General features: G+C 45.9%; 1 protein-coding gene across 2 annotated transcripts in view; it reads right to left on the bottom strand.

Annotated features, from left to right (window-relative positions):
• Positions 1 to 6305: 6305 nt before the first annotated feature.
• STPG4 (sperm-tail PG-rich repeat containing 4) overlaps positions 6306 to 26963 on the bottom strand; it is a 42689-nt gene continuing 22031 nt past the window's right edge. The window contains exons 6-7 of one of the 2 annotated variants that reach the window (XM_073791385.1): positions 9073 to 9177; positions 6306 to 6448 (exon numbers count right to left, since the gene is read on the bottom strand). In XM_073791385.1, coding sequence (XP_073647486.1) covers positions 6332 to 6448; positions 9073 to 9177 — 222 coding nt within the window. In that variant the 3' untranslated portion in view covers positions 6306 to 6331. The other variant, XM_073791386.1, reaches the window with a different exon arrangement.

Below are 26963 nucleotides of genomic sequence, written 5' to 3'. Positions count from 1 at the left end.
AAAAGATGCTCAACATCGTCAATCATCAGAGAAATGCAAATTAAAACCACAATGAGATATCACATCTGTCAGAATGGCTACCATCAAAAAGAACACAAATAACAAATGTTGGCAAGGATGTAGAGAAATGGGAACGCTCCTACACTGTTGGTGGGAATGTAAACTGGTACAGCCACTGTGGAAAACCGTATGGAAGCTTCTCAAAAAGCTAAAAATAGAACTACCACATGACTCAGCAATTCTCCTTCTGCATATATATCCCAAAAGAAAAATAAAAAACAAAAACACTAATTCAAAAAGATAAATGCACTCCAATGTTCATAGCAGCATTATTTACAAGTGCCAAGATATGGAAGCAACCTAAGTGTCCATCAACAGATGAAAGGATAAAGAAGATGTGGCACACATATACACAATAGAATACTACTCGGCCATAAAAAAGTGAAATTTTGCCATTTGCAACAACATCGATGGACCTGGAGGGTATTACGCTCAGTGAAATATGTCAGACAGAGAAAGACAAATACTGTATGATCTCACTTATATGTGGAATCCAAAAACTAATACAAACTAGTGCATATAACAAAAAAATAAACAGATTCACAGATATAGAGAATGAACTAGTGGTTACCAGTGGGGAGAGGAAAGGGGCAAGATAGGCATAGAGGACTAAGAGGTACAAACTACCGTGTATAAAATAAATAAGCTACAAGCATATATAGTACAACACAGGGAATACAGCCAATATTTTATAATAGCTATAAATGGAGTATAACCTTTAAAATTGTAAATCATTATGTTTTACACCTGAAACTTACATAATGTTGTATCAACTATACCTCAGTAAAATATAATATTCAGTGAGTATCTACTATATGCTAACACTGTACTAGGCACCGGCAAATTCACCAATGCCCCAGTAGATCCCAACTCTATGATCTCAGAGCCTACAATCCAACGCTGGCCTCAGGCAAGGATCTGGGGACTACTGGAGCCCTTAGGAGAAGCACCAACCAGCTTGGGGAAGACTGGGGAAGGCGAAGATAGCACAAGAAGGGCCACGGGAGAGCAGCATTTCAGGCAAAAGGATGCCTCACATCCCCCCAGCTACAAGTTCGATAGGTGGTGTGGAATACTGAATAACGCCCTCCCGAAGGTGTCCCTGTCTAATCCCCAGAACCTTAGAATATGTTCTTTCACATGGTAAAGAGACTTTGCAAACGTGATTAAGTTAAGGGTCTTGAGATGGGGAGAGTATCCAGGTGGGCCCAATATAATAAGGATCCTTACAAGAGGAGAGGAAACCAGGTGGGTCAGCGTCAGGAGTGGATGTGATTGTGGGAACAGGAGTTTGCAGTGATTTGAGGAAGCTGCCGTGAGCAACAGAGTGCAGGTGGTCTCTAGAAGCTAAAGAAGAGAAGAAAATATTCTCCTCTCAGAGGTTCCAGAAAGAGACTCCTTCTGGAACCAGCCTGCCAGCACCTTGACTTTAGCCCAGTGAGACTGATTTGGGGACCCCTGACCTCCTGAACTGTAAGAGAATAAATTTGTGTTGTTTTAAGCACCAAAGTCTATGGAAATTTGTTACAGCGGCCATGGGAAACTAACAGATGGTCAGTTTCCACAGTGAGCTACCGCGGGCACACAGGTTCTCTGCAGTCCGGCTCCCATGCCCAGCCCAGGACGGGTTGCGGATTAGAAGCCTCAACAGCTGTGACCCTGCCTGGCGTGTTTCCAAGCGTCCCCTCTGGTCCTGATGAATAAGAGAAGCTCCAGCAACTTCCTTGCTCTGTGATGGCCCTCAGTCACCATGCAGGACCTCTGAGCTCTGGGACTTCAGAAAGGGGGTGAGGGGACAAAGGCCAGCCCTCATCAAGCCCAGAGCTCTGTTTGTGACCTGCACAGCTCCAGTGCACTGCTTTGCCATCCAACCCTGCCCCCTCCCAGGTCGCTCAGTTCCCTGGCTCCCCACCCCCATCCCCCGGAGCCCACTCTGCTGACCAGAGATGCAGTGTCACTGGGCCTGAGCTCCCTTCCTGCCTACACTTCTCAGGGACTAAGCCACACTCCGACCCAAAGCAGCCACATTGCCACCTCCCTCCCCTGATGGGCCTCTCTGAGCCCCTATCTCTCTTCAAAAGGGTGACACACTTTTCTGGGCTCTAATAGAGCTAAGGGTGCTGTCAACAAGGCAACGCGAAGCACCTGCTGGGAGACATCCTCCACGCGTCCACCCCCCGGGCCTCCCCTTCCTCTGGCTCCTCCTCCTTGTGTCCGCCCCCCCTGCCCCCCCCACCCGCCTACTCGCCGCCCCCAACATCCAGGCCTCCGTCAGCCTTGGCTCTTCCTGCCATCCAGAGTCGCCCCTTCTCTGGGGAGACAGTTGGCAAGCCGGACCAGCGTCTGGGTCTCTGGCACTGGCGCCCACAAGCCCACCCGGTCCCTGCGGCCTTGAAACCGGAACCCAAACCCCTCCCTTTGGGCCTGGCAGGCTCTGTATGCCTGCAGCCCCGCCCTTGGCCAAAGCCAAAGATCTGTGAGAAACCCCGCCAAGAGTCAGGCTGGCGAGAGGTGCCTGAGTTCAAGGGCCCTGCTGACCTCTCCACGCAGAATGACCTCCACCGGCAACGTTCCAGGAACTTACTTCGCTCAGACCATCCGGCCCGGCGCCATCCTCTTTCCTTAGGACTCAGCCAGATGGTAACACGGACCAACCTCTTCTTAGCTGGAGCGTGACTTCCTAGGGCAACGGGAAGTCTTCTTAAACCTTCAGGGGTGGGGGGAACTACCTGTGGCCCCGCCCAGAGTTACTGGTGATTGGTGCCTTCACACCATCTCAGCAGCTGTTCTCAGCCTTCGCTGACCATTGCAATCACCTGGGGGCGGGGGGGACGCGGAGGCACATTAGAAAAATCCTGGGCCTGAGTCCTACCCAAGAGAGTTTGATGTGATCTGTTTGGGCGCTGCCAGGCCCTGAGCTTTGTAAAGTCTCCCCCGGGGATTCTAAAATGCAGCTTAGAACAACTGATTCTGAACTTGTAGAAAGTGTTTTCAAGATAATAAGCCTTTCAAAGTAATCCTAGCCGCAGGGACCGGAGTCCAGGCAGCTGTGTGCTGCTTCGAGGCGGGTGGCACCGAGCGGGTGAGAGGTGATGCTGGAGGCCGGGCCGATCACCTGAGCAACCTATGGCCCTAGGTCTCCAGGTCTGCAAGGTGTCCCCTGTGGGTCCAGAAAGCAACGGGGGGGGGGGTGCCAGTGGGGGTGAGGAAGGAGGGAGAGAGATGCGGGGGGGAGGACAAGCTGTCCCCACGAGCGCTGCGACTTTTGACATGCTCTGACTTAACGCAGAGGGAATTTCACATGGCAACAGCAGAAGATATTTGCAGCCAGGAAAACCATTCGCTTTGGTTGAAGCCGAATTCAGAGGGCAGTTGGCGTGGGGGTGGGGGAGGGGAGAGGAACAGCAGGATACTCAGGGAAGCCAGGGCCAGACCTCGAGAAGCCAGTGTCACAGCGGTCCATGGGGGATGGAGGAGGGACCCTGCAAGGAAGGCCCCTCGGGACGTAGGATAAACACCACATTCCCTTCCATCTGCCGGCTCTTGGCTTTTCTAAGTCAGTTTGGACCTGTCACTGGATGCATACAACAGCAGTAGCTACTAGGTGTTTATATCCCAATCTCAAAGCTCAAGCTCAAAGTCAGCCCCAGTCTGTCCAGTCTGTCCATGTTGGAAAGGACAGAAGGAGGCCTTGCTCTTCCAACATTGTCCCAGTTTTTAGGCTTGTGGCAGGAAAAAGCCATCCAGAATCCCTCCGGTCTATTTGGAAAAGCCTCTCCCTACCTGTATGAGCTACTATAAAAAATGCTGGAATATGTCAAAGAAGAGAAGCAAAACACTGCTCTCCTCGCCGCCTGGTGCCTGCCAGCCCCTCTGCTAGCACCTAGGGAAAAGCCTCCGTCACATCACCACAGAGGAGACACAGAGGAGGGGGAGGCTGCATTATGGGCAGGTGGCAAGACTGGAAAGGAGGACAGGGCTGGGGTACCCCCAGCTGCAGAAAGAAGACAGGAGTCACAGGAGAAGGGCAAAGTTAGTGCATGGACTGGAGACTCAAGGGTGGCCCTGCAGAGTGTTCTCCAGCGGTTCCACCTCCAGGTGATGTCTCTGCAGGCCTCCCAAGCCCCCTTCTTGCAGGCCAGGCAGGAGACGCCCTCTCCTTATTCTGAAAGGGTCTTCATTCTCTTCTAGAACACAGTGGAGCTGCCCTCCATCCAGGCACAGCTGGCCCCTGCAGCTATGTCTGCACCAAGGGTCTAGGCCCTCCTGGCCACAGCTGCAGGGCCCAAGGGTGGACCTCTGACCCAAGCTGGCCAACTGGATTCTCTCTCCTGGGAACCTGATACTGGAACCAGGAGGGGCTGTTTACGTTCTTTAGGGCGTGGGCTCAGAAAATGATGGGAGGGGAAGGCTGCATTAGACCCTAAGCATGGGAAGAGGCTGGCCTGAGGGAGAAGCAGAGGGGAGACAGAGGGAGAGAGAGGCGGTTCCTGCCCGCCCCTGGTTCACACTGCTGTCGGGGAGATACCCCACATGCCTGCAACACAAGCTCCCTCCTGCCCTTGCCAGTGTGAGGGCTTCCCCTAACCTTCCACCCACGAGCCCCAAGACCTGTGACCGCCTCTCACCTCCCTCTCTCTAGAACTGCTGCCCTGAGCGCCAGGCACAACCCGACACACTGCTTCCTAGAGAAACACGCTCTGTCAGAACTGCCAGCATTACCTTCTGATCCTGCAGGGGCCTTTGACCCAGCTATCTGCCCTGCAGCCATCTGCTGATCAGAGCGGGACAGGAGCTGCCACCCCTGAGGCATCTGCCTCATCTTCCAAGGGGCCGTTTTCTGCTCTGAAGGAACACAGTGCAGGGAGTTTCTTCCACAAATGTGAGACGTGGATAAACCCAGGGAGATGATGACCTCCCCTTCCTTGAGCCCAATGCCCGCTTTATAATGGTGTTTATATGACTAGAGAAGAGAGCTGGGTTTTTTTTTTAATATAATAAAATATAGGGATTTATATTAGGTTTTCTTCTTTTAGTTAAAAAGAAAAAGATTCCTTCCTATTATTGATTAATGACTCTAGTCTGCCCATCCTTCATGAGACCCTGGCTGTCCAGCGTAGGGTCTGTCTGGCTAGAGCTCCCAGAGCAGGACTGACTGCTTGGCCTGTGGTCTGGGTGTTGCCCAAGCCCCCTCCCGCCCCCATCTGCACCCTCCACTCTAGTTGGGCCAAGCTCCCTCTGTTCCCCTCCAGCAAATGCTTCTTCCTGCTTTTCACCCAAACGGGGTTCCTTGCCCTCCATCTTCCTCCCTCTCCTCTCTGCCTATCTCGGCCTCCTGGTCCCTTGGGTACCAGCCAAGCTGCCTCCTGCACCCGGCCGTCCTTCCCCACTCGGGCCGTGCTGCCCTGTCCCTGCTCTGAGCGCCTGTTGTGGCCTTTGTTGTCAGAATTTGCTCCTCCACGCGCCAGGCGTGGTGATCTCGCAGTTTCCCGACACTAGGGCCTGTCTTGCTGGTGGAGCTGCCATCCACATGACGGCCACCCCTGAGCTGCACACACAAGGTGACCGGAAGGAGGCTCTTGGCATGGGTTTCAAAGCCTTCCTCAAGCCGGGAACTATTCCAAACTACCTTTCTGGCCTTGCCTCCCCTCCAACCCTCCCTAAACTCGGTCACATGCCTTGTTCATCTTTGTTTCAACCTCCACTCCCTAACCCCAGCACAGCACCTGACACGGAGCAGATCCTCAAAATATTTCTGTTGACTTGAAACTACAAATGCTCGTCGGGTTGAATCAATATTGTTCTCTTCAGGGAGTTGAGAAAGAGAAAGAACCATCTGTTGGGATCCCGTCAAGCTCGGGTTGGCCTTGGCTGAGTGCCGACCCCCCGAGAAAGTCTCCATGAGTCTGTGAGGCATGATAACCCCAGTGCAGTGGAGACCCAGCTAGAGAGCCTAAGGTCACACAGAGCCCATCTGACATATCAGGGCCTGTCCAGGTGCTGTGAGAGCAGCCCAGGGGCACAGCCTCTGGGGATACACCCTCTGACAACACACAGAGGGAACATATAACTGATTGTTCAAACCAGGAAACTTCTGCACGTGAACTGGACATTTTGCTGGGACTATTCCAGATAAGCGGGCTGGGTGGTCCCCGCAGGCCACCGATTATGGTCTGTGGTCAAACCCTCCTAAAGAAGAGACAAAATAGAGTTTTCTAAACATAAGAACTTACTAAAACTCAAAGTCGCTTAGGGTCAAGATGGGTTTATTTTAAAAGCCAATTGTGTTGTTGAAGAAAAGGCTATGTCCTCGGCCCATTTTGGCTACGGTCCGGGGCTGCTTGGGGAATTGTGCTGAAGATGTGTATGCTCCTGGGCCTGGCGTTTTCTGAAAACACAACAGAAAACAGGGAGTGATGAGATAGTGACGCCAGAACCTGAAGCCTCCTGAGCCTGGCTGTGCGCTCAGACGTGGCTGGCAAGTCCCCACGGAGGGAGACGAGGGCCACAGTGGCCGGGGCTGGGGCCTGTGCACCCTGGAATTGGAGCCTGTCCTAGGGGCTGAGACCTGATCCTGTCCACGGCTCTCCCCAAGGCTGCAGAGGTGCTGAGAGAAAACAGGACAAGCAAGTGACAGCCCAGGGGAGGCGGGCTCACATCCCACCCTCACCTCAAGGCACGCTTTCTCCAGGGCACCCCCTGTCCCTGGGGATGCCAGCGTCTCCCCCTGCCCTCCGCCCTCAATGACCTCAGTCTAGTGGTAATGGGTTGGAGAGGATGGATTCTGAACCTGGGTGGTTGACCTCAAAAGCCCAAACTCGTGTGTTTCCATCGTTTTCCCCAGGGTAATAGAGTAAGGTGCTTTACTACCAGGGGCTGTGGACCTCGGGCTCAGAGGGAGGTATTCTCAAGGGACTGACGAGTTCTAATTTTGAAAAGCCATGTTTTCATTTTGATGAAATTCTTGAAAAATTATTTAGCCAATTATTTAAACAAAGCTTCTCTTCTGTAGTGATAAGATATAAATGAATGTCATTCTCATAGACGAAGACTTTGATTTCTGAAGTCAGTGTTGCCCATGCTGAGGTGCACCCACACATTCTTGAATGCCCCAATATTTTATCTTAGCGACACACTGGTGTCTCTGGGTACCGTTAAGGGAAGGGTTTTAATGTCAGACGGGGCTGGGTTTGAGTCCTAGTCCTACCACCAATGGCTCAATATGACCCTGGGCCACATGCTTCCCACGCCTCACCCAGCAAATGAGGTTTTGAGGTTCACTGAGGGCCCCCAAAGACAGACAGCACCCCCAGGCTGGCAGCAGGTACTGCTCCACACGCTAGCCACCACCGCTATTATTATCCCCTATCATCACCTGCTTGTCATTGCCATCCTTCCTTGCAGTTTGTTATCTCTTCAGGAAACAGTGAGAGTGGAAACAGGATTACTAGAGCGTCAGCCCAGAGTGGATGAGATCAGCTGCCTGCAGACGCTGCTTTAGACAGGATGTTTTCCTTGCCAAAAGCAGGGGAGCAGCCTGGAAATCTAATCAACTCCTGGCCAGACGTCAAAGGAAGCTGAAGCCTTTATTAGTGCTCTTAATGAGGAAGCAGCATGCGTGTGGAGTCCTGGAAGGCCAGCCCCCAAACAGGAGGTTCGTGGGCCTGGGCCTCGCAAGGCCACCCCTCAGGAGGCTACTGGGTGTGGTTCTCAGACCTTGAGAACATCCGGCTCCGTCCCCCAGCCCTGATTCCACTGTCACCAAGCAAATTTCTGATTGTCGTTGGCTTCCTTCCGAGTTTCCTACAAGGGGAGACGCTCCACAGAGCAGCAGCCCCAGACACCAGCCCCCTTGCCGGACACTTGTAAATGAATACCACACCTTCCGGCTTCTCCATCAGTCTCCCTGGAGTTTGGTTAGCATGACTCCAACTTCCTGAGGAGCTGTGAGCTCTGACAAAAATCTGTGTTTGGGTCATGATAATGCCGCTAGGGTGTGAGGACCCGCTGAAGGGATCCACTAGCCTCCTGCTGTTGGTGTGTTTTTAATATTATTGGTGGGGCCTCCCCAGTATTCCTCCAGAGAAAGACCACACTGCTGCCACACTGTAGCACCGCAGCTGGCAGCTCTGCAGCGAGATGGCCTGGGACAACCCAGGGGGTGCTGGGGGAGGTGACCTGCAGGCAGCGGCCTCCTGCCCACCGCCCCAGCTCCTCCCACCCTCCTTGTTCGCCCCCCACCCCGGGGTGGTGCTGTTTTCTCATGAGCAGAATTCGTGTTTCTGTCTTCCTAACCATGTCCAATGAGGCTACAAACCACTGAGCTTGGGGGACTTTCAGACTGAGGTGCTGGCTAGGAACAACAAGGCCAGGGGAATTCAAACTTTTAGCATCAAACGAACAACAGCCCTAGCCACTTTCATAAGCTCCGTGTTATGCTTTTGCCATCCTTCTTGGTCTTCTCTAGGCCTCAGAGGCTCTCGCACACTCCCAGAATCCACCTTCTTTGTGTATCTCCAGGAACGTGAGCCTCTTCCCTGTCTGTCCCGAGTCCTTGGGGGCAGGATGACGGCTCAGGCCTTAATGGTGCCCTTTGGTTCAATCATAATGTTTCTGCTGTGACTTTTTGTTCCCAGAAGACACATACACAAAGAATGGCAGTTCTGGATGGGCGGGGGCAGCCTGTGCCCACTGCTGGCTTCAATGCGTTAAAGGAGTTTCCCCCCAGAGCATCCAGAACATAACACCGATGGCTAATTACTGTGCTGGCTGTTCGCAACTGGACCCATAATTCAGCCACGGCCTTCAGGTCTGGAGTCACTCTGAGCCTGAAGCTGGCCGAGGGCTTGCCGAGGAAGCTCTATGCCCTTTGCTGCCCTGAGAAGCAATTTTAGTGTATATATACTAGAATTGTATATAACTCTGCTACCCCCATCCGACCCCCAATGCCCACTCCCCACCCACCCACCAGCCACAAAACCTACAACCACATCTGTCTTTTAGGATACTTACTGAACAGGCCGGCAAGAATCGAGGTACTCTGGATTGAAAACAGGAAGTAACAGAACTTACTGAAGGTATTTTCAAGTCATAACGACCTGGTCCTGGGCCTTCACGCTGTAGAAAAAAAAATTTTTTTAAGTGTTTCATAAATAGTGATATCAGATATATTTTGATGCTATATTTGCCTTTTATGAATAAGCATATGAATCAGTGTGATAGGGTAGAAAAATCCCTGGATCGGGGCTCGGAAGATCTTATTAAGGTGTGCCCTGGCACAGGCCACTGTGAATGGGAATAATACCTGCTTTACCTGCCTCATGGATGACTGTGAAGACTGGAGTTAGGTGACCTGTGAAAGTCTCCCCTGTCCCTGCCTGGATGCCCTCTTCTCTCCCAGGCCCGCTGCCCACCCCTGCAGGCCTCACATCATTCTTTCCCTCTGTTGACGGTGACTTGCTGCTCTGAGCTGTTAGCTTTATAAAACATGCTCATTCTTTCATATAAATGCAGTACATGTTCTCTTAGTCCAAAAAAAAAAAAAAAGTATTCACAGCAATTCACTGACCTAAGTGTTGATACAATGCTATGAGGTTAACAGAAATGCATGAATACAATTTTAAAAAGACAAACACCTCTAAAGAAAAGTTAGCAAAAGGCAATTCACAATGCAGTGAGGAAACTGGGGGCTGGGGCGGGCTTTAAGGTCATTAATAACCAAATAAGGTGTCATTAAAACAAAGAGATACTTTTGTGGGGGCCAGGAAAGAAAGAGAGGGAGGGAGGGAGGAAGAAAGGGAGGGAGGGAGGAAGGAAGAGAGGGAAGGAGGAAGGGAGGGAGGGAGGGAGGAAAGGAGGGAGGAAAACTTTATCCACAGCGTGGACACTCCTATATGACTCTGGTGGAAGTATTAATTTGATTAGCCTTTCTGAAGCACACAATTTGGCAAGCTATGAAACATCTTAAAAACAGATATACCTATCCAAAGGGAGAGAAAGAAGAAAGGAGTCTGGTTACAAGATTGCTGCGGGAACCCAGAAGACAGATAATGAGTCCTGAGCCCAGGTATGGCAGGAAAATGAACACAGCCCAAACAGCACCGTAGATAACATAGACAAAATGTTAACCTTTCTTTATTTTCTAGCAATTCACTTCTTTTCCTCTCCCATTTTCAAATACCTGTGCTATTTGACAGAAAAGAGTCTTTCTGGCATGATGTCTTGGATCTGTTTCTAAACAACACAGGAACTAGGGGAAGTGGGTGGGGTATGGACTGGCCAGGAGCTGGTCACTTTCGAATGGGTACATGGGGGTTCTGTCTATGTGGTATATATTTTTAAACTTTCTACAGTACAAAGTTAAAGACAATATATATTTATCATTTTGACCCATCAATTCCATTTTTAGGAATTCTTCCTAAGAAAACAATTGAGGATGTGTGCAAACATTTGGCCACAGAGACATTCACTATAACATTGTTTCTAAAAGACGTGTGCCTGGTTAAATAAATTGTGATTCTTCCATCCAGCCATCCAGGTTGATGAATTTTTAGGGACATAAACACTATTCCCAAATATCGTTAACAATGCAAGCTTTAAAAAGTGTGCATAAAAAAACTGGAAATGGAATGTTCACTGACAGTAGTTTTCTCCAGGTGGTGCCGTGTTGAGTAAAAAGAAACTTTTTTTTTTTTTTTGCTTATTGGCAATTTCTAATTTTTTTAATGATGGACTTAAGTACTCTTGAAATATGAAAAAAAATTATACCTAATGTATAGATAAATGAATATGGAAATTGGGGAAGTGAAGAAGGGGGTAGGGAAAGAAAGAAAATGAGCAGTAAGGTTAGAACAGAAATGTTCCTGTAAGATCCTGTAACATAGGAGGCAGTAAGGTTAGAACAGAAATGTTCCTGTAAGATCCTGTAACATACGAGGCTGAGCCACAAGGTAGCTCAATGGCTTTGGCTGAACAAGCACCAGCTGCAGCCCCTTCTCAGGGTTTAAGGGCAAGGCTTTCAAAACCCTGTTCTCCTTTGGGTGGCACAGCAACGTAATTCGGGCTGCCATTCTCAATTATCCACCACGAATGAAGTCTGTTATTATCAGCCAAGCACAAATCTGATAAACAAGGGATGCGCCTCGTCATTTTACAGTTCGTGGCAGAGAGATGAAAACAGCCGTGTTTTCAACCTGACGCATCCATGGGACAAAGGTCGCTGTCAGGGCAAGGCTCTCCGTACGACGTGACCAACCTCTGCACTCCCACTGGAGAAGTCCACGCCACGATAAGAACACAGGCATAGAAAGGCGGGGAAATCTGGACAGGAATGGTTTGCACAAAGTCCCTTTGGTTTGGCCGTAAGAAATGTAAGCACTCAAGCCAAAGTGGTAGCTGGGGCAAAAGATGCTGCTACCACCGACTCTACGCCTACGACAGCCTAGCTGTCTGCAGGATGGCTAAGAAATGCTGTGACCTGCACCCTTTCCCCGCAAGCCTCATGTGGTTTCACTTCTAAGCTTCCAAGTCATGAGCTGCTTGGAAGGCCAGGTGCCAGGCCTGGCGAAGCCTATGCCATCCAGCAGCCTCCCTGCATGTGCCTGGTCATCTGAATCAAAGGGCCTGAGACTTGGGGCAGAAAGAAATTACTAAATGCTATTTGCCCCCCATGTGTTACATGGGATCTTTTAAGTGGGGAACATTAAGGAAGTGGATATGGGCCCAAGTTCATATTCCAGAAGCCACAGGAATCCTGCTCTAAGTGAGAAGTAATGGTCAGGCCAGGGCCCTGCAATGGGCGGGAAGCAGCTCCAGCAGAGTCCCCGATTCTGCCCTAACGGAGGATGGCAAGTGGGCAGAGCTGAAAGGAGGGAAGGGGACTTGGTCCAGGATGCCTCTGAATGTGTGTTGAGAAATGGACCTGGTTCAACGAGAGGGGCGTTTAAAACGAGAACAGGGAGGGGTAATATAGGGATAGGAGATTAAGAGGTACAAACTATTATGTATAAAATAAGCTACAAGGATATATTGTACCACACAGGGAATATGACCAATATTTTATAATAACTACCCTTTAAAAATTGTAAATCACTATACTGTACATCTGTAACTTACATAATATTGTACATCAACTATATATCGATTTAAAAAAAAAAAAAGAAGGACATTTACCTGTGTCCTACTCCTCCCTGAAGTTGGGGATTCTGCTCTCTGGTTTGCTGGCGATCTCTGAGCATGATCCAGAACTGTGGACCACATTACGTACGATGTGTGGGTGAAGGGTGGCACCCAGGTTCATCAAGCAGTGCTAAGCACCTCTTGCACAAATTGGGTGGACCATTTCTTAAACCTTCCTATCATCAGGGCCATGCTTTGGCAACTCTGGGTTTCCCAAACTAAACTTTTCAGAGACCGCTGACATCTGGTGCCAAGGGAGAACAGAACTATCACCTTCCTAGAATCCCAGAACCTGCTGCCAAAAGAAACGACAGGAACCTTTTATAGCTCCCCTTCCTCGATTCAGGGCGTGATTACACCTCAACACTCCTGGTAAGATGATCGTATCTTCCTCTTGCCTTGGAAAAAGTCTTATCTAATTGAGTTTCCACTTGAGGACAATCTTAACCTTAAGGGATTACACGGTATTTTATGTATGATAGTATTTGATGATGAATAAAATACGATCATCGACCTAGAGGAGTTTATGGTCCAGTGAGGGACACAGGCAAACAGAAACACCAAAAAAGAAGAAATGGAGATGTGAGGAGCTACCATGGTGCTGAGGGAGGGCAGAGCTAGCTGCATGGCTTCAAGATTCCAAACCAGGTCCTTGGTGTACCTGGCCTGTGCTACGTAAGTTTGATCTCAGTGGGATGTTACAAAGAGCTGGAGTTTTCCACTTACTGCAAAGGACTCGGAATGCATGGGTCTCACTCATTTTTCTGGAGTGCTCCTGGGACCGTGTCGTACCATGAAGACATACCATAGCCTCCACCTTGGCCTTCTTGACCAATTTGGTTCCAACCCCTAACGTGCAATAATGCTCAGTACCGTTGTAGGCCTTTGGTAAAAGCCTTGCCACCCCCTCACCTGCCACTGAACACACTCCTCCTCCGGGGCTGAGAGGACGGGACTGGCTTATCTACACAACACCGCTCAGGAACTGAGAGGTGCCAGGTGCCTCTGAAAGACTGTGTGAGAGTAGATGAAATTATCCCACGATTTTGTGTATTGAATTATGTCCTCCCAAATCCTATGAGTTTTTGGTGTGTGTAGAAGAGGTGTATGCAAATTCTAAGGAGCATCCTAAAGGAGGGGGCAGCTCATCCATCTTCCCTGCCCTCCTGCCTGCTAGCTGGTCCCATGTTTTCAGCTCTCTGGGACCATGGGTGTGGAAGCAATGCTTAGCAGAGCAGCACACAGAAATCTGAGGCTGCAGAACTACCACACCAGCCCTAAACTGCCTACTGCAGGTACTTTATATAAGAGAGAAATAAGTTCATATCTTGTTTCTAATATTGTTACCCGTGGGCTCTGTTAGTGGCAGCAGAACTCAGTCTTAATTGACCAAGGTAGGCATGTTTCCAACTCTCATGCGGTTTACATTCCAGTAGGGAATGTCTCCCTTACAAAAATATGATGAATGTGTGGAGTATCACACAGAGGACATATATGGTGCCACGAGAGCATGTAAGAGGGTACACTGACCTGGCCTGAGGGGCCTGAGAAGCTCTTTAAAGAAGTACATTTGAGCTAAGACCAAAAGAACAAGGAGGAGGAGGAGTTTGCAGGGCAAAAAGGCTGGAGGAAGGGTCTGTGTAAGAAGAAGTAATGCGCTTCCCTGGTGGCGCAGTGGTTGGGAGTCTGCCTGCCGATGCAGGGGACACGGGTTCGTGCCCCGGGCTGGGAAGATCCCACATGCCGCGGAGCGGCTGGGCCCGTGAGCCATGGCCGCTGAGCCCGCGTGTCCGGAGCCTGTGCTCTGCAACGGGAGAGGCCACAACAGTGAGAGGCCCGCGTACCGCAAAAAAAAAAAAAAAAAAAGCCTGAAAGGAGGATACTGTTTATTCTAACCCTGTTGGGACAAAATCACAGCATCACAGGAATAAAATGAAAAAGTGCATAGGCTCCTGTCAAAAAATAGGGTTAGGGACCTGAAATTCAATTTGCTTGTGACAGTTGTTACCACTTTGTTGTTTTTTCATACGTGTATTAACACTAAGAACGGTTTTACGATTTAATTGCAGATGTAAACTGTCAAATGTCACCTATGTATGTCCAATCTACGAGTCCTCAGTTTCCTGGAGTCTTCTCGTTTGCAGGCAGGTGTGCTGGTCATCCAGGGCACCTCTCCAGCCTGGTCTGAAGCAGACTTAGCAGGCAGTCTCCACCACTGCCCATGCGAGCTCCCAAGGACCTTCTGCATGGCCAGAGGGCTACCCCACCCCTGCCACCATCTCTAGCTCCCAGCCTTCATTCACATACCCTCTCATTTGATGCTCACAACAGCCCCGTGGAGGAAATGCTATTACCTCCACTTAACAGACAAATAAGTGAGGCTCAGTGGGGTTAGAAACAAATGACTTAGCAGCTGCAGAAGCCAGAACCAGTGACTGACCTTGCTTCTCAGCGCTGGGAGGTATCAGTACTTAGCTCTACGCTATTTTCCTTTAAAATCATAAAGCTAAAGGGAACCTAGAAAGAGCACACAGTCCGTCCCTACTGATCCTAGGCGCAAACAACTTTCAACGAATCATACTTGAAAAGAGAAAAGGTCAGAGATAAAATGTATGGCCCCAAATGTCTATATATACACATGTAAAACATAAGAAATATGCAACATAAACTGAAATTACTAGACGTGGTGGTAAAAATGATCTCCCCCAAATTTGGTGTGGTGGATGGGTGTGATAGCTGGACCACACTGCCCAAAATAAAACAGACGCCCCAGCAAGGAGGGTGGAACCCTGTGTGGTGGTGGGCAAAGAGAGGAGCTAGAGCTGCCTCTGTGGGAATTCAGGAGGAGGCATGTGGCAGGATGTAACCAACTTGGGAAATTCTAGAATTCTGTAACTATCGGTCTACAGGTTCAGAGAAAGGAGACATGCCTGCTGGTGGGTGGGGTAGCAACAAACCTGGCAGGGGCCAAAAGTTATTCACATTTGAAATTAAGAATTGATGATACCTCTGAAGCCCCATACTTCTTAAAAACCCTAGTGCATCTGTAGTTACATTTGAAAGGTTATATCGTTCCAAAAACGTTACCTACAAGCGAACTCATCTTTGAGGAGACTGACACTGGGACCTGTTTCACTCATCTAAACTTTCAGATTCCTTTCAGTCAGACGTCCATTTGGCTTTTTTTCAATGTGACCATGTTTACTAATTACTTTTCTGCTCCTCAAGGAATTTTAAACTAGCAGCTTAGTTTTTAATTGAAGTAATTCCTTAAATGCAGAAATAACTGAAATGATTCAGCATTCTTCCATAATGCTAATTTTAATGCAGGGAGTATGCCATGGATCTGCTATCCCCTTTTCAAACTTCTATCAAATGCGACTAAAACTGATAAATCCCATAACGCTCATTTGTGTCTGTACGGACTCTTCCCTGTTTATCTGATCCTTTCCTTATTTTTTTTTTTTTTTTTTTTTTTTTTGGTACGCGGGCCTCTCACTGTTGTGGCCTCTCCCGTTGAGGAGCACAGGCTCTGGACACTCAGGCTCAGGAGCCATGGTTCACGGGCCCAGCCGCTCCGCGGCATGTGGGATCTTCCCGGACCGGGGCACGAATCCGCGTCCCCTGCATCGGCAGGTGGACTCTCAACCACTGCACCGCCAGGGAAGCCCCTTTCCTTATTTTTTATAGGCTTGTCTGGTTTTAAGAAATACAGAAACATCTTGAAACACTTCTAATATCAAATAAAAGAAACCCATTTTTTCATTTGACATTGTAAGATTTTATTCCTACTGTCAGGAAAGATGCGTGTGTCTCATTTTTTCACTTTATGTACAACTGTGAGAAGGAATCACTGAAAAGAACCTGCTCAGCGAATCACTGTTGGAAGCCCCAAATCATATGAATGACTGAGTCCTAATTAAGTAGTAGTAATGGCACTATTTTTATTAGAGTAACAAAATATTTTTATGTTGACCATTTCCATGGCTCTTTTCTTCAAACTATCATTTTTCTGACTTTTAAAAATTATATTTTGAAAAATTATAAAAGCAACGCAAAAGAGAGAAAGGAAGCAAACAACCACCCTTAATCATAACACCTCAGCATAGAAACTAAAAGCATTTTGGTGCATTTCCTGTTTTTTCATACACATAATTTTTTTACATTATTTTAATCATGAGAGACATACCAACATGTATCTTGCATTTTCTCACTATGCATTAGATCATAAATATTTTTGGTACTAATTTATAAATTTTAACAATAATTGTTTTAATAGCTGTAAAATATTCCTTTGTGTAGATATGTAATATTCTTTTTTTTTTTTTTTTACGGTACGCGGGCCTCTCACTGTTGTGGCCTCTCCCGTTGTGGAGCACAGGCTCCGGACGTGCAGGCTCAGCGGCCATGGCTCACGGGCCCAGCCACTCTGCGGCATGTGGGATCTTCCTGGACCGGGGCACGAACCCGTGTCCCCTGCAACGGCAGGCGGACTCTCAACCACTGCGCCACCAGGGAAGCCCATGTAATATTCTTTTAAAATTATATCCTTCTCCTGAATACAAGATTGTTGCTATTGTTACCTTGCTATTATAAATAATCCCTTGATGATATTCTTTGTATAGATTAATATTACTGTATATAAATTATTACTTTATGAGGGTTTTCACACAATGGAATTAGTGGGCTAACAGAAACAGTTTTAATAGCTCAATACATACTCCCACCAGCAAGAGACAAGAAAAGCACTGATGTTATGGTCCAAGTAGATATTGGGGGAAAAAGATTTAGAAAAACAAAAATCTTCCTCACTCCTCCTCACTTTAATGGGAGTATTAAATAAAGTCATCAGTGTCCCCTATATGTTCAAAGTAGTTGTGCAGAATATCTGCTATCCTTAATGCCTGAATTTTGAAATGCATTCAGGAGGGAACAAAATTCATGCAATTTTTTTGTAGGTCAAGAGATTAATTTGAGTCATTTATAAAAGCTAAAATTAAAGGGAGGAATGAGGGGAAGAGAAACCAAAAATGACAAGTTTTACTTTGTCCACTTTGCTTGGATAAGAATGACTGGGGGGCTTCCCTGGTGGCGCAGTGGTTGAGAGTCCGCCTGCCAATGCAGGGGACACGGGTTCGTGCCCCGGTCCGGGAGGATCCCACATGCCACAGAGTGGCTGCGCCCATGAGCCATGGCTGCTGAGCCTACGCGTCCGGAGCCTGTGCTCCGCAACGGGAGAGGCCACAACAGTGAGAGGCCTGTGTACCACAAAGATAAAAAAAAAAAAAAAAAGAATGACTGGGATTTGTTGCAGTTCGTTTTTCTACTCTTTAAAAAAAATCCTGCTATGAGGGAACTGTGCCTTTGGGTCTGGGGATTTGAGGGCCTTGGTCATTATTATCAAAGTGCTAAAAGGGAATGGTGGGGCTTCCCTGGTGGCGCAGTGGTTGAGAGTCTACCTGCCGATGCAGGGGACACGGGTTCGTGCCCCGGTCCGGGAAGATCCCACATGCCGCGGGGCAGCTGGGCCCATGAGCCATGGCCGCTGAGCCTGCGCATACGGAGCCTGTGCTCCACAACGGGAGAGGCCACAACAGTGAGACGCCCGCGTACCGCAAAAAAAAAAAAAAGGGAATGGTGGCTGGCAGAATTTTCCAATACAATTCTTTTCTGTGGGTAAAAAAGGGCCCTTTTTACTTTTGGTAGAACATATCTTCTGGTGTCTATCCCAAAATGCTCACATAAACACTCTTCACAGTCTTTCCTATGGACAAAACAATTATGCTGATCCATAATCAATTATTATTATTATTTCAACAATAACAGAAATAGCCAATAAGTATGCAACCTTACATTGGTAATCTGAAGATTAGAAACCATCTTCCAACCAGACAAATCCCTTCCCAACTGCTGCTCCTGAGAGCCACCTACACCTTGGGACAGAGTGTAATTCATCAATGGAATCCTTGACATAAACAAGAAGGCTGCATCTTTTTAACAAGTGATAATGGCTCATCCACATGGAGGGGCCTTCAGGCACATAAGACCCTAGAGGATTTTCAAATTCCAAGTTACTGTACTTTTTACAACTAAAAAATGGTGTAGTAATCTGCCATGCCTTCACATGGTCATCCACTCATTTTTTTTTTTTTTTTTTTTGCGGTACGCGGGCCTCTCCCGTTGCGGAGCACAGGCTCCGGATGCGCAGGCCCAGCAGCCATGCGCTCACGGGCCCAGCCGCTCCGCGGCATGTGGGATCTTCCCGGACCGGGGCACGAACCCGTGTCCCCTGCATCGGCAGGCGGACTCTCAACCACTGCGCCACCAGGGAAGCCCCCATCCACTCATTTTTTGATAGGCTGCTCCTGGAGATTCTAGGCATAAATGATTAACACATTTCAATGAGCTCATTTTCACAGATGATGGAAAGAAAGAAGGAAGAGATACACACCTGTATGTATCCATCTTTTATAACCTGCCTCATTCCCTAAAGGGTTTAAAGTGACTTGGTGAATGTCTATAGGTTGTCGTACTCCATTGCACCTGATCTACAGGTCAGATTTCTGGTGATCGTAGGTTTCATGTATACCAACGGTGAGGCAACCTGTCCTAAATCAACAGGGCTCAAGTGGCACTGTGACCTTACACAAAATGCATTTCAGAAGAATTAAAGAATGACAAGTTGGTTAAAAAACAACCAAAATGCCAAAAAAAAAAACCAAAGAAAATTAAAGTGACGTCATGTCTCTGGAGAGAATTTTTTAAGCGGTGGAAAGGATACATACAAAAGGAATGGAAAATTGGAAATTTGGAAAAGGAAAGGATACATAGGTTTCATTCATTCATTCAACACATTTTTGGAGCACTGTCCTAGGTGCTGGGGACCTTGCAGCACCATTGAATAAGACAGCCCCTTCTTTGAAGGATCTTACATTCCAGAAGGTGATTACAAACCCTCTAATTTGATGACATAAACATTTTACATTTTAGGGACTTCCCTGGCAGTCTAGTGGTTAAGACTTCGCCTTCCAATGCAGGAGGTGTGGGTTCCATCCCTGGTCAGGGAGCTAAGATGCCACATGCCTCGCAGCCAAAAAACCAAAACAAAGAACAGAAGAAATGTTGTAACAAATTCAATGAAAGCTTTAAAAATGGTCCATATCAAAAAAACTTAAAAAAAAATTTTACATTTTAAACTTCTGGATATAAAAAAACACAAAGTAAAAGGCAAAAATCCCTGAAAAACTTCCACAAATAGAACTGCTAATGTCTCTTCACTATAGAGTTTATACAAATCAACAAAAAAGAATGTTAAAGCTCCACCCAATAGATAGCTGGGTAAAGAATGTGGCCGGAAAGTATGCAAGAAGGGCCACAAGGAACTGGCTAACAAATAATTAGAACGTGTAGCCTCCGATCCTACAGATTAAAATAATGAGATATCATTCTTTTGCCATCAAATTAACAACGATAAACAAGATTTATAAAAATTTTGTGAAATAGGCACTCTTTTTTTTTTTTTGGCCGAGCTCTGTGGCACACGAGATCTTAGTTCCCCTGCATTGGGAGCACAGCGTCTCAACCACTGGACCACCAGGGAAGTCCCGGTACTCTCTTTTGTTAATCTATCTATCTATCTATCTATTTATTTATTTTTGGCTGCATTGGGTCTTCACTGCTGTAAGCGGGCTTTTCTCTAGTTGTGGAGAGCAGGGGCTACTCTGTTGCAGTGCGCAGGCTTCTCATTGTGGTGGCTTCTCTTGTTGAGAAGCACGGGCTCTAGGCACGCGGGCTTCAGTAGTTGTGGCATGCAGGCTCAGTAGTTGTGGCTCGCGGGCTCTAGAGTACAGGCTCAGTAGTTATGGCACACGGGCTTAGCTGCTCCGCAGCATGTGGAAGCTTCCCAGACCAGGGTTTGAACCCACGTCCCCTGCACTGGCAGGCAGATTCTTAACCACTGTGCCACCTGGGAAGTCCCCCGGTACTCTCTTGATTGCCAGTGGAGATATATAAATTAATGTACTACTTTTTTAAACAGATCAAGAACCTGTATATAATCTCTACTCTAGTAAATCCTATTTGTGATGATTTATAAAAAATGATTCCCAAGTTTAGAAAAGACTTTATGCGTTGTCTTAGTCTTTTGATCTATGTATTCAGCACCATTGTCCTTGCATAACAAAGCTGTGAATGTAGACAGAATTTGTCATAGCACAAAAGAATTCTCCAAAGAGCTGACCACTAATAAAAGTATATCCTATTCAAATATCCCTCCCTGCTTAACACTAGCATCCACCACCGCAGACAGGTGAGGTTCTTTGTGAGTCAGTTTCTCTCCCTCATTAAATATTCAACAACACACTGCAAATAAAATGCAAATCCACTTCACATGAAAATGCAAATTTTACCAAATAATGCAAGATTTCGTGAAGTTGATGTAAGTAATGAAGCGCCTAAATCACAGGAACAGTCTTTGATTGACCAGTGAGGTTCCAGCAAAGTTAGATCAGCTAAAAAGAAAGAAGAAAAGCTGGACAAGGATTGTGACATTATTGGCACTCCAGTAAAGAATGATTTACAATATCAAAGAAGACACCCTTGGGAAAACTGATGAACCTTCAAATATTTTTTTCTAAAATTTGTTCTTTATGATTTCATTAGAATGTCAAATATGAAATGAAGGATGTCACTATGCTATCATAAAATACTGTCAGAAAAAATAAACTAAAATCAACACAATTTCCTTTTTTAATATGATTTAGTACATAGTTGCAGTTATATTTTCATGATATTTCGTTTAACTTTTTTTAATTGAAGTATGATTTATTTACAATGTGTTAATTTTTGCTGTACAGCCAAGCGATTCAGTTATATATACATATATACATTCTTTTAAAAATTATTTTCCATTATGGTTTATCACAGGATATTGAATATAGTTCCCTGTGCTCTACAGTAGGACCTTGTTGTTTATCCATTTTATATATATAATAGTTTGCATCTGCTAACCCCAAACTCTCAATCCATCCTGCCCCCACCGCCCCCCTCCTTGGCAACCACAAGCCTGTTCTCTATGTCTGTGAGTCTGTTTCTGTTTCATAGATAGGTTCATTTAGTTTAACTCTTTTTCAGTAAAGTTCAATAACTTTATTGATTACTCTGATATTTTGATTCCATTTCAAGTAGGTTCACCTTAATAGGTCTTTTTTGTGGGTTAAGTTATACTTAGATAATGAAGACTCTTGTATAAGGAATAATTGAAAACGAGGTTAATCATCAACAGGAGAATGGGTGAATAAACTGAGATGTGATAACTTGATTATTTACCCAGTAAAAAGAAAGTTTAACAGGATTTCTAATAACATGAAAGTGGTACATACGCTGATTGAAAACAAGGATATAAAATTGTAGTGTACCATAATCACAAGTATGTTTTTAAAACTGCACAGAAAAAAAGGGAGAAAATTACTTAACGTTATTGGTTGCTTATGAGTAATAGGAAATTTTAAAAATGTAATTTTCTACATTTTCCAAACTTTATTCACTCATTTTTATTCTAACTTAAATTTTTAAATATATTTTTACTTAAATTTTAAGATATTTTATTCACTTTATAGATAAAAATCGTTTTAAAAATCAACTGGAACCAAAAGCCTTATAATGAAAAACAGAAGTCTTTGGTCTCATCCCTCTCCAATTTCATTCCCTAATGGGTTTTGTTTTTAAGAGTGTATAACATGCAGCACAGGATGGTGAACACAGTTCGTTCGCTGAAATGATACTATTCTGATTCTTTTAGGCAACTAGCACTCTTAGAAACATCTTTTCCACATATGTCTTAGGCACACATGTCTGAGCAGGCTCTAGAGAGCCTAAGACAGCTATTTTTAACTCTTAGTTGTTCTTCTGGAAGTTATTTCCTTATCACTAAATAATATGTTCATATTGTTATTCTTTAATTTATATTTTAGAAATTATCTCTTGGTGACGTCCTGGAATAAATGAAGATATGGCTCTCTTGCTCTATCCACTATTTCTCCCTCCCCATCCACTCAAAATAGCATTTTAAATCACTAACCAATGTTTACTAAATAAACATTATTCCTTGCAGAGTCAAGTTATATAATACGATTTCTTGTCTTGCACCGTCTTTTGTTTTACCTGGAGTTAATTAGTGCCTTGTTTTTTCACTTGCACACTTTGCTATACATACTTTCTTAAATTTTCCCATCATATCAGCTGTTTTTGAGTCCCTTTTTCCTTAGAAACATTCCTTCTGGAGTTCTTTTGTTTCTTTCTCAAATGTGGATTGGTTTCTCTCTCAGCCTGCTGTACAGTGGTCCACTTGGGACATCTTTTAACTACTTTCCCAAATTGGATCCACTTTCTCCTGGATCCCATCCCTTACTCTTTCTGGATTACTCCTTTGTTTTGCTGTATTTTATCACCAATGGCATCTTTAAAAAGGGTATCTTGGAGGTAATTCTTATGAAGTTTTACATGTTTGAAAATGTCCTTTAGGAATTTAGGATTAACATATATACACTATAAAATAGATATATAAAATAGATAACCTACTGTATAGCACAGAAAACGATACTCAATATCTTATAATAACCTACAATGGAAAACAATCTGAAAAAGAATATATATATGTATATATATGTGTGTACGTATAACTGAATCACTGTGCTGTACCCCTGAAACTAATACAACATAGTAAATAAACTATACTTCAATAAAAAATTTTTTAGGGCTTCCCTGGTGGCGCAGTGGTTAAGAATCCGCCTGCCAATGCAGGGGACGCGGGTTTGAGCCCTGGTCCAGGAAGATCCCACGTGCGGTGGAGCAACTAAGCCCGTGCGCCACAACTACTGAGCCTGCGCTCTAGAGCCCGCGAGCCACAACTACGGAAGCCCACGTGCCTAGAGCCCGTGCTCCACAACAAGAGAAGCCACCGCATTGAGAAGCCTGCGCACCGCAATGAAGAGTAGCCCCCGCTCCCTGCAACTAGGGAAAGCCCGCGCGCAGCAATGGAGACCCAACGCAGCCAAAAAATTAAATAAATAAATAAATTTATTTATTAAAATAAAAAGTTAAAAAAAAAGAAAAGAAAAGCCAGGGTAGCAAGGCTCTCAGCGGGAACCTAAGCTGCGGCTCTCCATCGTAAGGATCTTCAATGATCAAGGCCCAGTAGGCGGGCTGGCATGTGGGCCTCGCAGGAGACAGAACTCATCCCACTGCAAACGGAGTCAAGCAGGCCAACCCGGCCCCATGAATAAGCCTCAGTCATCAGTGGGGAGTCGTGACTCCAGAGACGGTACAATGTCTGCCACTTGGATTTGACCCCAGATCAGCTCTACACATCTAAAGACATTAAGCAAGTCACTTGGTCAAGCCCACTCACGGTGCAGCTCAGGTTCTGAGTCACCATAGACTGGGTCTAAGTCCTGGCTCTACCTTGGGCCACTGCCTTCCATTTCCTAACCTATCAAAGAGAGATGATAAATAGCACCCTCCCCACACTGCAGTAAGGATGAAATGATATGGGGTATGTCAGTCACTGGGCACTGTGCCTGGCACCAGAAAACCAGTGAATGATGGTCACCACCATCATCAAAACTGACCCCAGCAGAACAGTTAAGTTTCTTCTAGTTCTAAGAGTCCTTGACAGTTCTATGACTATGACGTTAATATCTAGAACAAGGAAACTGAATGATAAAAGTGATCAAATCAGTTTCCAGATAAAGGCCTAAGGATTAATGCATTTATCTCCGGAAGGCCTGGGATGATGTCCTCCTAGGAAGCATCATTTCTTCACCACACTCACACTGCGTGCCACCATCTCCTACCGTTGGGATCAAAGCCATTTGCTCTGTGCCGCTTACAAGTTTGTGGATCTAACAAACCCGCAAGTCTGCTCCGGGAGTGTGTGTTTAGGACAGAAATGAATCACATCCCCGAGCTATTTCTTTGTCTTGGAACATTTTCCATGAAAGTATTCTTTTCATTTGGTTGAAGGACAGGATGCTCCAAATTGTGAATCACTTTTATTTATAAAATGGGATGAATGAGGTGACATCAATGAAAACGGCAGAATAAGGATGTCCGAAAAACCTCTCCTCCGTAAAGCAACGAGAACAAAGGCAAAAGCTGTCAGAATCAACTGCTTTGTGCTATTTCACATACCAGGCTGCTCATCCTTCAGGATGCCTAACCTGAACTAAAACCAAATTAATTTTAACTGAGTCCGTTTACTAATAGTAAATAAATCATTATTAACTCATGGCGTTCATTTAACACATGCATTTCAAAGGAAATACAGTATCAGCCAGTGGGGGGAAAAAAAAAACTGATGTCTTGACTACTTGCTGCCAAAGCGAACTGAACACATGCATTTATCTCCATTCCTCCCCGATCAAATAAAAAAGGCACAACTATCTCCCCCAGACATATACACCTGTACACACACACACACAACCAAGCGAAGAGACAACAGCCAACAGAGATCATGTGTTTGGGGAAGATGTGAAACGGTGTGGAGGAGTGGTCCCTGAGGTAGCAGCGTGGAGAATGCTAAAGCCCAGTATGTGGAGGGGGCCTGCTGATGAGAAGCAGGCTGATTTGCTCCACAGAAAACAAGAACAGCTCAGAAATTTCAGGCTTTAGACACCTGTGAGGTGGAGGTGAGGGTAAGGCTGAAAGCAGGAAGATTGACTGAGTGTCTTTTCCCCAGGTCCCTACCTACCTACTCCCAGCAGTCAGGTAGCTACCCTTCCCTCATCCCTGTAGGAGACGGAGGTTTTCATTTCCAGGGAGACTGAGCCAGAGATCTGGACCCAGGAGCCCCAGGCACTGTTAGGACAGGGGCTTTTACTGAAAACAGGAATTAAGAGAACTTCTAGACATAGGCAGGCACATGCCAACAGGCACATGAAAAGATGTTCAGCATCACTGCAAATCAAAACTACAATGAGGTATCACCTCACACTGGTAGGAATGACCATGATCAGAAGTCTACAAATAGGGCTTCCCTGGTGGCACAGTGGTTGGGAGTCTGCCTGCTAATGCAGGGGACACGGGTTCGAGCCCTGGTCTGGGAGGATCCCACATGCCGCGGAGCAACTGGGCCCATGAGCCACAATTACTGAGCCTACGCGCCTGGAGCCTGTGCTCTGCAAAAGAAGAGGCTGCGACAGTGAGAGGCCCACGCACCGCGATGAAGAGTGGCCCCCGCTTGCCACAACGAGAGAAAGCCCTCGCACAGAAACGAAGACCAACACAGCCATAAATAAATAAATAAAATTTTTTTTAAAAAGTCTACAAATAACAAATGCTGGAGAGGATGTGGAGAAAAGGGAATCCTCCTACACCGTTGGTAGGAATGTAAATTTGTGCAGCCACTATGGAGAACAGTATGGAGGTTCCTTAAAAAACTAAAAATAGAGTTACCATACCATCCAGCAACCTCATCTCTGAGCACATACCTGGAAAACATGAAAACTCTAATTTGAAAAGATACATGCACCCCAATTTTCATAGCAGCACTATTTACAACAGGCAAACATGGAGACAACTCAAATGCCCATCAACAGATGAATGGACAAAGTAGATGTGGTATGTATATATACAATGGAATATTACTCAGCCATAAAAAAGAATGAAATATTGCCATGTGCAGCAACATGGATGGACCTAGAGATTATCATACTAAGTGAAGTCAGAAAGAGAAAGACAAATACCATACGATATCACTCACATGTAGAATCTTAAAAATAATGCAAGGGAATCTATATACAAAACAGGAATAGACATAGAAAACAAACTTATGGTTACCATAGGTGGAGGGGAGGATAAAGTAGGAGTATGGGATTAATAGATATAAACTACTACACATAAAACAGATAAGCAACAAGGATTTACTGTATAGCACAGGGACTATATGCAATATCTTGTAATAGCCTGTAACTGAAAATAATCTGAAAATATATATATATATATATAAAAAACAGAATCACTTTGCTGTATACCTGAAACTAACAAAATATTGTAAATCAACTATACTTCAATTAAAAAAGAGAGAGAGAACTTCTGCACAATGAATGGTGAGACACCACCACCCCAGCACAGCCCGTTCCCCCACTCAGTAACCAGAACACTGGCAACCAGCTGATAGCCTAGGCAGGAGGCTGAGGAGTCATTCTGAAGCAACTGAGAAGTTCAAAAGAGAAAGCCTAACAGATACAAACATTTATGAGCTACAGAGAGGAAAAGCCAGTCCTCATCTTATCAGTCTACTGTGAAATCCACCTGGAAATAATCCCCACCTGTATTAGTTTCCTGTGGCTGCTATAACAAATTACCAGAAAGTTGGTGGCTTAAAACAACAGAATTTTACTCTCTCATAGTCCTAGAGGCCAGAAGTCCCAAATCAATGTCACTGAGCTAAAATCAAGGCGTCGAGAGGCCTGTGGTCCCTCTGGAGGCTGTTAGAATCCATTCCCTTCCTCTTCCAGCTTCTGGTGGTGCCGCCTTCCTTGGCTTTTGGCCGCATCACTCAAATCTCCACCTCCCTGGTCACATTGCTTTCTCCTCCTTTCTTAAATTTCCCTCTGCCTCTGTTTTATAAGGACATTTGTGATTGCATTTAGGGCCCACTGGATAATCCGGGATAATTTTTCCATCTCAAGATGCCTAACATACTCACATCTGCAAAGTTTTTGCCA

Source organism: Tursiops truncatus, chromosome 14 (genome assembly GCF_011762595.2).
Source record: "Tursiops truncatus isolate mTurTru1 chromosome 14, mTurTru1.mat.Y, whole genome shotgun sequence".
NCBI classification, from domain to species: Eukaryota; Metazoa; Chordata; class Mammalia; order Artiodactyla; family Delphinidae; genus Tursiops; species Tursiops truncatus.
This window is presented reverse-complemented; position numbering and strand designations above follow the sequence as displayed.